The 13,274-nt window shown below is 41.2% G+C and overlaps 1 protein-coding gene across 2 annotated transcripts in view; it reads left to right on the forward strand.

Moving 5' to 3' along the window:
- mtmr7b (myotubularin related protein 7b) overlaps positions 1–8,375 on the forward strand; it is a 22,852-nt gene extending 14,477 nt beyond the window's left edge. The window contains exons 10-14 of one of the 2 annotated variants that reach the window (XM_084079860.1): positions 853–902; positions 5,583–5,783; positions 6,369–6,503; positions 6,684–6,834; positions 7,896–8,375. In XM_084079860.1, the coding sequence (XP_083935986.1) occupies positions 853–902; positions 5,583–5,783; positions 6,369–6,503; positions 6,684–6,834; positions 7,896–8,270 (912 nt within the window). In that variant the 3' untranslated portion in view covers positions 8,271–8,375. Of the gene's footprint in view, positions 1–852; positions 903–5,582; positions 5,784–6,368; positions 6,504–6,683; positions 6,884–7,895 lie in introns of both variants that reach the window. The other variant, XM_084079861.1, reaches the window with a different exon arrangement.
- The last annotated feature ends 4,899 nt before the right edge of the window (positions 8,376–13,274 follow it).

A 13,274-nucleotide genomic window follows, 5' to 3' on the forward strand; every position in this document is an offset into this window, starting at 1 on the left:
GTACAGCCAAACACACACACATATGCATGCAGCCAGGTCATGTAATAATTTGTCTAAGCATATTGTGTTGTAGGGAAAACGAACTGTCACACAGTAAACAATGATAGTGAATGTTGTGTAGGGATAGAGGGAGGTATAGAGAAAGCACTGGTGCACACACATAACACACTCATGCCTCTACGTTACTTCCTATCTACTCCCTCTTATTTATTATATTTTTATTCTTGAAGCTTAGATGTATCTCTTTACCCCTTATATACAGTATAGTCCTGTGTTTCATACTGCAGTGCTGATAGGACAACTGCATTTATTAGAACCCTTAACCTTAACTCCTAAGCACTCCTACCTAAAGTAATAGAGATCTGAACCAAGTTAGTAATAAAAATGTACATGTTGCTGTTATTACATGCAGTCCTACCTGACAAGTCACATTAGACAATATTTCTGTTATAATGTTAAACTTTTGCTGGGTTGTCAGTGGTAGGGTCTCACATTCAGCCTAATATATCTGTATCCAAAGGTTTCCTACTGTGTGTCTCTTTCACAAATAGGGCTGTTTTGGTGTTATTGTAATGCATAAACACCACCTAAAGTTAGGAGTTGTGCCTGTTTTTGTGCATGCGTGTCGTGATGGACAACGATAAAAACATTGGGCCAAAGAAAGCTAGCAAAAGATAACACAGATCAGGTTTTGCAACTAGCCTCATTTGCATAAGTCAGACAAGGTGTTTGACTTATGCTTATGCTTATGCTTATGCGCTGCTTACTTAACCATGTGACTCTTTCTGCCTTCCTCCTCCTCTCCTTTTCTTGTCTGCCTCTTCCTCCTTGTCACCCTCCCCTGTTCTCTAGGTGTTGATAGAGAGAGACTGGGTCTCCTTTGGACACAAGTTCTCCCACAGGTCAGTTCTCAAACATTTTCATGACCCCCAAAATAGATATGTATTGTATGTGGCCACGGACCCCCATCTGGAAAATATTTTACAAATGCATGTGGGTGCGTGTTACACTGTAACAGATGCATGCAACTGATAATCATTTAGCGAGCAAACAGGTAATGTAACCTGTTTGCTCGCTAATTACACTGTGTGTGTGTGCCATTACACTGTGTGTGTGTGTGTGTGTGTGTGCATTCAACGGTTCTGTGGTATTCCAAAGCTCCACCCCTTGTCAGTCTCGTCTGAGGAAAACCAGGAAACAGAGGTTCTTACTCTCCTCACTGATGACACACACACACACACACACACACACACACACACACACACACACACACACACACACACACACACACACTGAGAGACGGACCTTCAGACCAAACACACAACAGGGAGGGAGAAGGGACTGTCTTTCCACGGCTACTGACCCAGACGACTTGAACCTGCTGCTGACTGTTAATGGGACCTTAACAAGAACCAGGAAGTGAAAGCCATTCAGAAAACCTTTCGGAGGAGTGTTACCACGGCTGATATCCTGTCTTGAGCGTCTGTAACTTCATACAGAGACAAAATGGCTTCCAAGTTGTCTCTTTCAGAAGAGGATGTTGCCTGTCCTGTGTGCTGTGACATCTTTAAAGATCCTGTTCTCCTGGCATGTAGCCACAGCTTCTGTAAAGCCTGTCTGCAGAGATGGTGGAGAGAGAAGCAAATAAAGGAGTGTCCATTTTGTAAGAAAATACATTCAGTGGGTGATCCACCCTGTAACCTGGTTCTGAAGAACCTGTGCGAGGCCTTCATACAGGAGAGACATCGGAGAGAACACGCTGCACTGGGTGACAACAAGGAGGAAAACCAGAAACCACTGAAGATCTTACGGGAGAAACTGATTTTCTTTAAGAAAGTTAAAACTAACTGTGACCAAACAGCAGAGCACATTAAGGTTCAGACCCAGAACACAGAGAAGCAGATTAAGAAACAGTTTAAGAAGCTCCGTGAGTTCCTAAAAAAGGAAGAGAAGGCCAAGATTGCTGCACTGATGGAGGAAGACCAGCAGAAGAGACAGACGATGAAGGAGAAGAGTAAGGGTCTGAACAGAGACATATCAACTCTTTCAAACACAGTCAGAGCCATAGAGGTGGAGCGGAGAACTGGACGCGTGTCATTGCGCCACGTCAATGCGCAGTTCACACTGCAGGACCCACAGCCGGTCTCAGGAGGAGCACTGATAGACGTGGCCAAACACCTGGACAACCTGACCTTCAGAGTCTGGGACAAGATGAAGCACATCGTCTCCCACACTCCTGTCATTCTGGACCCCAACACCGCCCATCCAGAGCTCCTCCTGTCTGATGATCTGACCAGTGTGAGGGGTGGAGGAAGACAACAGCTTCCTGACAACGCAGAGAGGTTTCAGTACTATGGCTGTGTCCTGGGATCTGCGGGTTTGAGCTCAGGGACTCACAGCTGGGATGTTGAGGTCGGAGACAATACGAACTGGACACTGGGTGTGTTAGCAGAGTCTTTTGACAGGAAGGGAACCAGAATGGGTCCATTCTGGAGAATAAAGTTAGATAAAGGTAAATACGAAGCAAAATCCTCATCAGAGCCAGCGACTGATCTCTCAGTGCAGCAGAAACCCAGGAGGGTACGAGTTCAGCTGGACTGGAACGGAGGAAAGCTGTCATTCTCTGATCCTGATACTGACCAACGCATACACACCTTCACGCACACTTTCACTGACACACTGTTTCCATTCATTCATAATGGTGACCCTATTCCTCTGATCATTTTACCAAGGAAGGTCAGTGTAACTCTGGAACAACGTAGTTAGAGATGATGATGATGATGATAAGACATTGAAATTGAGGGAGAATATTACTCCATTTTTGAATCTATATGATTGCGTTGTGGTCTAGTGGTTCTCAACCTTTTCAGGCCTTGACCGCCTGAAATAATCATAATTTGAACTGGGCACCCCCCACCCTGACTAGCACTTAAAGTTGTAGGAGTTGAGGCATTCAAGTTTGTTTGACTCGGTTCCACAGATAAATATTGTGAAAATAGCAGATCTACAAGCTCACATCGGCTATTTTCAATTTTTTTGCTTCTGTCTTATAATAATTATTAAATAATTTTACATTTTAGCCAATATTTGTAATTTTTGTATTGTATAGTTTGTTGATTACTTTTGATGCAGTAATCTTTTGTATTAAAAAAGTCCCCCTTGGGGATCCCAACCGACATGTTGAGAATTGCTGGTCTAGGACAGTGGTTCTCAAACTTCTCCATATCATGGACCCCCAAATTGACATGCATTTAGCTGCAGACCCCATACAAGATTTGTGTTGTTAAAATGTTTTAAAAATATTCAGAAATATTTTGAAAATAGCAGATCATCTACAATCTATAATGCGTTGCGATGCGATACGTTGTGAGCTTATAGATCGGCTATTTTAAAGCAGATGCATACAGGGTTTAAGTGGTTAAACTAATTTGAATGTTATATAAACACATTTTACTGGGGACCCGATGGAACCCCCTCAAGGAACCCTGAGGGTCACCAGACCCCACTTTGAGAATCACTGATCTAGGACAATCAACAGGAATAAGACCTAAAGCCACACTTTGATCTGTGATGTCATCAATATATCCACATGGTGGTGATGATTTCTATTTATTTTATTTTAATCTTATTTATTCAGCTTTCAGCATGATCACAGATTTAAAAAGACAGGTGCCATTAACAACACTGAATTATTTTGCTGATTAAAATATAAAACTTAAAGAAAAAATTCAATTGCCTATCTAAAACTCTAATAACCTAAAACACAAATCTAAAATCCAGTCTGCATATGTATGGTATTGGTGATTTCTTGTATCTCTCAGTTCGGCATGCTAGAGCGTCCAGGTCGTCTCCATTCCTTGTTTGGTGACCAGAGATGTCTTGTCATTGTGAATCTTATCTATTGTTTTTTCTATTCTATTATCAATTGTCTATGATCAATAATAGTAATGCAAAAAATAATGTTATGATTATAATAATAATAATGAATGATGTTTAGTTTCGGTTAGTATAAATGTAATAATCACAATACAATAATGTTAAGGACTCAGGGTACTTCACAAACTAATACTGTACTTTTCTTTTTTTTTTCATCTATTATACATACAATAAAATAACACCAAAACATTGTTAAGAACGTTGCCTTTCTGTTTGCTATTTTTTATATAGTCGCTGAAATGAGCTGGGAGACATACTGTTTCTGATGTGTAATGGGATTGCATTCCAAATTAATGTCTGACTTTAGAAAAAGATTTGAAGTCAGTAAGTCACAGTTGTTTTCATTGTGAGGTGATGGATTTTCATGATAACATGACTGAATGTGTGATTGTAATCCAGTCTTATTGCAGAGTGTGTTGTGTTATTACTGGGCTGTAACAGTTGTAATGGTCTAATGAACATATAGATCCGTAAAGAAATGTAAACCTGGCAGAATACTTTTTAATTTAAATAAATGTCTACCAAACAGCTCTTGTGATTTGATTTGATTAACTTAAATCTGAGTTCACTTGCATCAAATTATACAGTGACATTTGGTCAGACTTAGCAGAGATCAATATTTAAAACATTCCAGACGTTTTTATGAAACCACAATACTGCATGACTAGTCACTAGTTATGTTTAATGCTGTATCTCTGAGGCATGCGCCAAATGCACTAGATAATTGTATATTGAAAAAATAATCACGTGAATCATGACGTTTGAAGCAAGCACTGCATCAGTGAATGAATCAAGATGGCTGGTTTGATTTGACAGGTAGAGCTTTACAGTAGGTTTCAGTATTTAAAGACCTGATACTGTGCATTACTCGTGGGCTGTAGTAACATCGGTGGGTGTTGTGGATTGCTGTTGCCTTGGCGTGAATCAAATGACATATTTTCCAGTGTTAATGAGGGTGCTATTGAGCAAGATCTCGAGTGCATCTCTAGCACACCACCATCTGCCATGTACTCGATGTAAGCACAAGATCTCCACGTGTTACAATGTCAATGTCAAACAGCATCAATCCATCAATCAGTCACTCGATCAATCTTTTTTTGTAGAGCACATTTCATAAAGAAAAACAAGGAAACCTGGAGTTCTCACACATTGAAATGGTTTCACAATTGCACCCCAACCTTCACAACCTTTAGAGCATACTAAAACCAGTATGCTAATAATATGTATTATTTATTTGTATGTGCACTCTATTTTAACTTTTACATATATGCATATATGTATGTCTAGAATGTTAACACCATTTACTTTGTGCATGCTTGCTGTGCATATAACATATCGTCTCTGTCGGGTGGAAACCTCATATGTCCAAAACTGTTACTTTTGAGGATTCAAATTCAAAAGTAGCAGATCTACAAGCTCAAAACGCGTCGCTTCGCGCCGCGTTTCGAGCCGCGTTTCGAGCCGCGTTTCGAGCCGCGTTTCGAGTCGCGTTTCGAGCTTGCGGATCTGCTACTTTCGATGCTATTGTGTGACCCTGTAGTAATAGTATGATCAAGTAGGGCATTCATTTATGATAAAACACAACAACGATATGCCACAGATAATCATATAGTGAGCCAACGTTTCCCTGGGCTCTCTCCTTGCAGGTATGCCCACCTGGACGGCGATCCCAAGGAGGTGTCTCCGGTCATGGACCAGTTCCTGGAGTGTGTGTGGCAGCTGTCGGAGCAGTTCCCCTGTGCCTTTGAGTTTAACGAGCGCTTCCTCATCGCCATACACACACATGTCTACTCCTGCCAGTATGGCACCTTCCTGGGCAACAGTCAGAAGGAGCGGCTCGACATGAGGTAAGGGAAGACATTAACAGTATATACCTTCATTTTCTACATCGTCGATGTTGGGCAGGAACCTTATATCTTCTCCGTATTTCTTTTTTTTATGTTTTTTTTTTTTCATAATTGAAGACCCTAATTCAGTGGTTCACAAACATTTTCATGTGAAGGACCTCCAAATTGGAGGTATTTGGCCGGGGACCCCCATATGAAAAGAGTTTGTGCCAGGGACCCCCCAGAATGCCCATTTTTATACTTTGTCGTATGACAGTGTCACGCTAAAGTAGTGAAAATAGCTCACAATGCACCATGTTGTGTGTTTGTAGAAGTCTTCACCTATAATGACATGCTCAAAATAGTCTGTCTGCCTGTCTAGATTTGTGTGGTTGTGAACTTGTATATTGGTTATTTTGGGTGAAGAGATTTGGTGTAGAGGGAAATACTAGTGTACCTAGTATATAGACCCCCGGTGGACCCCGGTCAACTAAGGATATAGGGTTAAAAGTGGTTAACCACAGTGTGTGTGTGTGTGTGTGTGTGTGTGTGTGTGTGTGTGTGTGTGTGTGTGTGTGTGTGTGTGTGTGTGTCTGTGGTGCTCAGGCTTCATGAGCGGAGTCACTCGGTGTGGAGTCAGCTGTGGAAGGACAGGGGACAGTACACCAACCCCCTGTACAAGGCTGAGCAGAGCCAGACACAGGGCGTGCTGAGACCCAACACCTCCCCCTTCTGCTTCAAGTGAGTTAATGAACTAAATACATTGGGGAACACACTGATACCATGTTTACACTGACACAACTCTAACACTGCGTCAGAAATGCCACACTATACTATTTGGCTTACTATTATTTAGTATGCCAAAACAGTATGTGAGAAATGTACTTGTTCCCTTCCTATTCTCCTCTCCTCTCCTCTCAGGATGTGGAAGGGTCTTTATAACCACATGGAGAAACAGAAACCCCCTCCTCGCCCCCCTCCGCCCCGCCAGTCGCAGTCGCCCGCCGACTGCCTGTCCGCCGTGAGGGAGGAGTCGCAGCAGCTGGAGGAGGAGCTGACCAATCACCAGGAGGTACCGCCAGGAGGAACCGCCCACCACCACCCCCCGGCCTCCAGACAAGGCATACAACACACAAAGACATGACTCCCCACTCACCCCTCAAGCCCCATCTACACTCTGAACCCCACACACCCACATCAACATGACATGCTTTAATAGGATCCCTGATGTCATCCTCAGATATGAATAATGAATATAAATATGAATAGGATGTAAGGGTGCAACAGTTAAAGCAATAGGACACTTTGGTAGAGGTTTATGTTGTATACCTGTAGTTACTTTGTCATGAATGTATCGCTACGTTGCGCAGTTGATTATAAATTACCGGTAAGATTCCAAAAAATTATCGCCCCGTTGACTTCCATTGTATGATGAAACAGCTCTATCAAAGTCACTTTTTTTTTATCACATAAACTAACGCAAACAAAGCTGATTCTGCCAATATGCAACACCACAAAACCCAGTATGAGGTGTTTTAAAGACAAATATCAACTTCATGTTGATTTAGCCATTTTCTGTGGAAGAAAGAAGGATCCCAATCCGGATCCGGATCTTCAAATAGTAAAATCAACATGAAGTTGATATTTGTCTTTAAAACACTCACTGTTTTGGGTTTTGTGGTGTTATCTATTGGCAGATTCTTTCCCTAAAGAAGACCTTGCGTGGTTGAAACGTTGGTTTCCAAATAAATCCTGCATCGTGGCTACGAGTGTGCAGCCTTTTTCTTTATTCTCGTATTTACTTACCAAGGTCAGCAGCACCTCACCAATACCGGTGTGCGCCCTCCTCCCTTTTGTTTGATATATTGGCAGATTATTATTAAGCTTTCTTTGCGTTTGTTTATGTGCTAAAAGGCTGACTTTGAGAGATACAAGGTTCACCCCCGACAGTGATATATATATATATATATATATATATATATATATATATATATATATATATATATAAAATAATGTACACATACTGTATGTTTTTCACATTACTGATAAACAACACAATTCAATATTTGTTTCCTAGGAAGTCTTTTTGTTCTAACATCCATCCTTTTTCCTTCCTTTCTTCCTTAACTGCAGAGGATAGCAGCCCTGACCAGGAAACCAATCACGTGGCAGAAGGTCGAGGTTCCGAGGAGGAAGACTAGCCAATTACATCTAAGATACTGCGGGCCGGACCCGCCCACTTCCTATATATATCCAATCACCAGCCCGGCACAGAACTATAGCAACACCTTCACTTCTGGATTAACCAATCGGAAGACTCTGACCAAGGACCCGGTTCTGACCCTGCCTTTAGGGTCGTCTGCCCCAATCAAGGGTCACGACCCCGATGACCTCTCGACCTGCAGTGACCACGAGTCGGGCGTGGCCGACCTCTGCAGCCGTTCGTCTAGCGGTGGGGACTATGGCAAGGACCCGGACTCGGACGAGGCTGCCCTCACTGTTGCCTGAATGGAAATCAAACACATTATGTCTGGTTGGAAACCCAGGGAGAGGGTGGAGGACGCAACCCACTACTCCAATTCAAAAGGTGTTCAAATGTATTTAAAGGAGCACTTCACCCATTTTCAACCTTATCTTCATATAATTGGTCCTCACTAATGCTCATTATAAGATGACAGCATTTCTGTCTATTCACTCTGCGTCTCAGATGAGGGCTGTGGACAGTACAGAACCTGCCTACCAGTGACATCATTGGTACGCAGGTTTGGTCAAACACACTTGTTTTATATTTTTTATGAATCCAAGAACAATGGCTTTTATTTCAGCATGCTAACTTTCCAGGAAGCGAAAGGCTGTAGTTTCTGTTGGCTTGCAATGCCCATCGATGATGTCACTGTTAGCCAGTGACATCATCCACAATGAGACGCAGAGTGAGTAGATGGAAATCGTGTCATCTTATGATGAACATTAGTGAGGTCCAAATCAATTATATGAAGATACGGTTGAAAATAGGTGAAGTGCTACTTTAACTTGGAAGTATCAAAATGAGGGTATCTGGCATTTTTTGTTTTTAAATACAAAATTACTATCCTTTTTTGTCAAGGCTGGTATGGCCGACTCTAAGGGACTAATCCTGGCTGCTGAGTTCACTGTTTAAAAGGAATGACTGTTGATAAGAATGGAATGGTAGTCGCTTTTAGTATCATTCTAACTTCATTGCTCAGTCCTGGCCTGTTCACACTAACGTTATTGTATATGAGCAAGGAACTTGGCTATCGACGCTGTCGGGTGGAAGCTTTTCATGAAATGGAAAAAAAAAAGAACCTGTGTTCCAATGGATGTGTAGTTATGATTTAGTCACAAGCTCTTGTTAATACTTTTCTTTGGTTCAAAATGTATAAAACCCACAAGACACATTTAACCACCTTCACTTAAAATGCAGATTTTTTATTTTTTTTATAGCAGATACAAGCTCCCAAAAGTAGCAAAGAAATAGCCATACAATAGCCATAGTCTACAAGCTCACAACGTGTCGCATAGTGAGTCAATGACGCATTGTGAGCGTGGGATATTTTTGCTACTTTTGTGTGGCACTGTAGTGTGATGAAGTAGGGCATTCATTTACTGGGAAAAAAACATAACAATTTGACATATGACAAGGTTTCTGCTCGACAGTGACTGTAATGTAATGTCTTGCTGAAGAGTGATGGTTGGAGAGAGAAAGGAGTTTAGCGTACAAGAGCAGTTCCTGTACTTTTAGGGGTTTTATGTACACATGGATTAACCCATTAAGACCGGGAACGCACCTGTGTCATTTTAGATTTCTTTGGGCTATAAAAAAATACAGATATACAAGCTCATAGCTCGAGTGCCGCGCTATGAGCTTGTAGATCTGCTATGTTGAAAAATCTTGAAAATCTGTGCAAATCTTTGAATATAAATATATATATTTTTAAGGCGAACATTTGTAACTGTCAAATGTCTCAACACAATGTCTTCATTTTTCTGAAAAACTATTGTTGCCATATCAGTGGTGCTCAAACTTTTTCATGTCAAGGACCAGCCAAAGTCATATGTTTTGCCACCGATCCCCATCAAAATATGCTGTTCCAGGGACCCCCAGAAGCAAAGATTTGAGTTAAAAATGTTTGCACAAATGTTCAAGATTTTTCAAAAATAGCAGATCTACAAGCTCGTCACGCGGCACTCGGTGCCGTGCTATGAGCTTGTAGATTGTAGATTGCTTGTAGATAGAAAAGAGTGTTTGAATTGGTAAACTAGCTATAGAATGCGTCTTCCAAAAACTCTAATGGTCTCGGATATTTTATAAAAGCAAAGGTTAAAAGCCTCAATCTGCGATTTCTTCAACTGGAATGTAGAACATAGAACAAAGCATAATAATTCTACATATTATGCTAATTGTTTAGGAAATCACAGATTGGTACTTGGCCTAACAAAAGTTTTCAGTCATGAGCATTTATTTTTGCTTTAAACCATGTGTACAGCACCCATTGGACTGCATTTTAACCACTTAAACCCTACTGTATATACTTCGTTGACCGGAGTCCCCAGGGCTCTATACTCCCTCCTTTTTTCCCTCTACACTAAATCTCTTTGCCGAAAATCGGCGATCTACAAGATCACAGTGGATGGCAGTGGGAGCTTGTAGATCGGCTATTCTTGCCAAATGTTTGCCTATTATGACATGCCTAGAAAAGGGACTCTAGGGATCATGTGGTTAAAGGATGATAGTTTTCTATTTAATAATTCAAATGTAGTGCTCAATGACACAAGGGCCGCTATGTTCGCCGATTGTTTGCCCCAGAATATGGACACTAGGCTTAATTTGATTAAATATGATAAGCAGGCTCTCAAAGCTCAGACACGCCATATCAGGTATATGCGCCATCAACACAGGCCTGTTTTTTGTTTGTTTTTTACTTCATTTTTAGATGCATATTAGTTTAAAGCTCTAGTCAGTCGTTCCTCGATACTACTGTCCAGTGTCAAAATCATGTCCGCAAAAACACACGCAGCTGTTGTAGCAACAGTACTGGTTTTATGCGCTCTATGTTCATGAATGCAATCGCCGTGATCATACAGGAATTGTCTCTAGACAGAGCAATCTCTTTGTCTGTTCACCACCTTTCAACTCATGTTGTTTTTTTGGTTTACAACTCTAAGCGCCCTGAAAAACACGAGGCGCATATAGCACATAAACGCAAGGTGGCATGCAACGCAAAAGCAGAATACAAAACGCTTTATTCACGTTGATAACGACTGCAAAATGATGCCCACAGAGGCTGAAACATTGTCCGGTGTGATCGGCCCCTGAAATTAACACTCACAACCGAGAGTGTAAGTGGGTTTTAATAGAAATGATGTGATGCTGAGAGTTTATTGATGGTGTTTGACTAGCACTATTAAGTTCCAGCCCTTTGCTAGTGTTAGATCAAGATTACCTTCTGCTGGCAGTTTTAAATCATCTCTTCCCTTGCAACTACTTCTGGACACATCCTAAGTCAAAGCTCTAAAACAAAAAGGTAATTTAATTTGAGATGGCTAAGACCTAGATTTCCTTTTCCATTTTTTACAATGCAATTATTTTTATTCATTGCTTTTCTATTGTCAGAAACAGAATCATTCTACTTTAACAGTTGGCAGCGATATTGTTGCTCCAACCTTGTAGCCAAAGACAAATTAGAAAATGTTCAGGCTTTGAAAGGTTGCCAATAAGGACCCAAGTCACAGAAGTTGCATAGGAATGTGAATTGCTGCCTTTTAGACCGATCAAGAAATGGAATTACCACCAGACTTAATGTATTGATCATCTATTTAGAGGAACAAACTTGAACAAAATGTGAATAAGTATATCCATGTTTACAACAAAGGCTGCAGTTTTATTTTTGGTGTGCAATGTTTTATTTTTTAAAGCCATGAAGTGTTTTATGTTTCAGTGTACTGTAAAAGTTTTTTTTTTTAAAGGGTCTGAGTCATCTTGTTTGTGTGGTGGAATAAGTTTTATCTTGAGACCAATTTAATCTGTTAGATGAGGGACCACACAATGTGAAATACATTTGAAGGTTTTTTATGTGTTGGGGAGTCAAAGACATTATATACGTACAGGTTGTGGACTTTCAGGTGATGTGTGTAACATTGACATTACAGCTAAAGTGGCCATAATTCTGAACGCTTCAATTCACTGCACAGTGCACACTTGTCAAAGGGGTTAGTCCCTGTCCAAATGCATTGAACTTAACAAGCATATTAATAATTGTAGTCACTACGACATATGAGGTACTGTAGCTGTGTAACTTTACATTATCAGTGCTATTATTCTCAAACTGCTTCTGTCTTTTCAACTTGGCCATGTGCAGGGTGCAAATACTGACCACCAGCCAAATGCTGCACCATTCTGATGAAGTTGTGTGTAAACCACACGCCACTTTTTCAGTTAACCAACCATCATTTGAAGAGTGTCTTCTGGCATTTTAGGATGTTTAAATTCTACTTATTTACCATTTTGATGACTGGAAGTGGTGGTGTCTCACACGTCAGGTCTGCCACTGAAAGACACATGTTTTCAAAACAAAACCACTGTGGGCATATCTGAAATAAGTGATGGATCTTATCTTGTGTTCTATTGTTGAATCATGGTACAACCTATTGCCGGATTTAAGCTCCATCGTACGATGGCGTCGCATACCGTAAATGTACGATCCATGAGCTCGGCTGTAAGCAAGGCCGAAGACCTCGCTTACCGAGACCAACAGTTGTGGATGGTTGAGGGGAATGAAGATGGTCAGTATCCTTTGGCACATTTACTTCCCCATGCGTATGAGGGAACAGCCCGTTTGCCTTCCTAACAACTGCAAATTTAAAATTCTGATGTACAGTAAAAACGACTTCGCCGGGGTGGCAAATTAAACTCTCCCAGTGTGTGATGAGTGAGGCTCGACACTGAAGCAGCACAACTGTGGATGGCGACCTTGACTGCATTTCTTGGTCTGTAAATCCCATGAAGCCCAAAGCCATTTGTCCTACACTGTAGCCTGTGGTGTGTATGTGTTCTATATCCATTGATGTAAATGATCAGCTAATAAATGCACTGTCAAAGGGACAGATATCGAGTGTCATTTATGTTTTTGGCCCTCAGCAAGTGACATTGTAGCTTCACATGTATGTCAGTAGAGTGAGCCTTTCTTGGCCTCAGTTTGTTTTCTATGTCAGTCCAAAGGAAGATTGGCGTTGTGTCCAGGAGGACCACAATGGAAATAAGCCTTAGGGCTTTATTGTGTACTTATCCTCGGTGATATTGTGTCTGCTGTATGTGTGGAAGTGCTGATGTGCTCTTTCCTGTTCTCACCAAATAAATTCAATCAATCATTCAAGACTACAGTTGGACCAATCAACATTTCTATACTACACCTGTCCCCCATCAAAGCAGTATAGAATAGGGCCCCATGCGAGACTATCAGCTCACGCACGCACACACATGCACACGCACAAGCA

This window comes from Gymnoscopelus microlampas (assembly GCF_963454915.1).
Source record: "Gymnoscopelus microlampas genome assembly, chromosome: 2".
In the NCBI taxonomy this organism is placed as follows: Eukaryota; Metazoa; Chordata; class Actinopteri; order Myctophiformes; family Myctophidae; genus Gymnoscopelus; species Gymnoscopelus microlampas.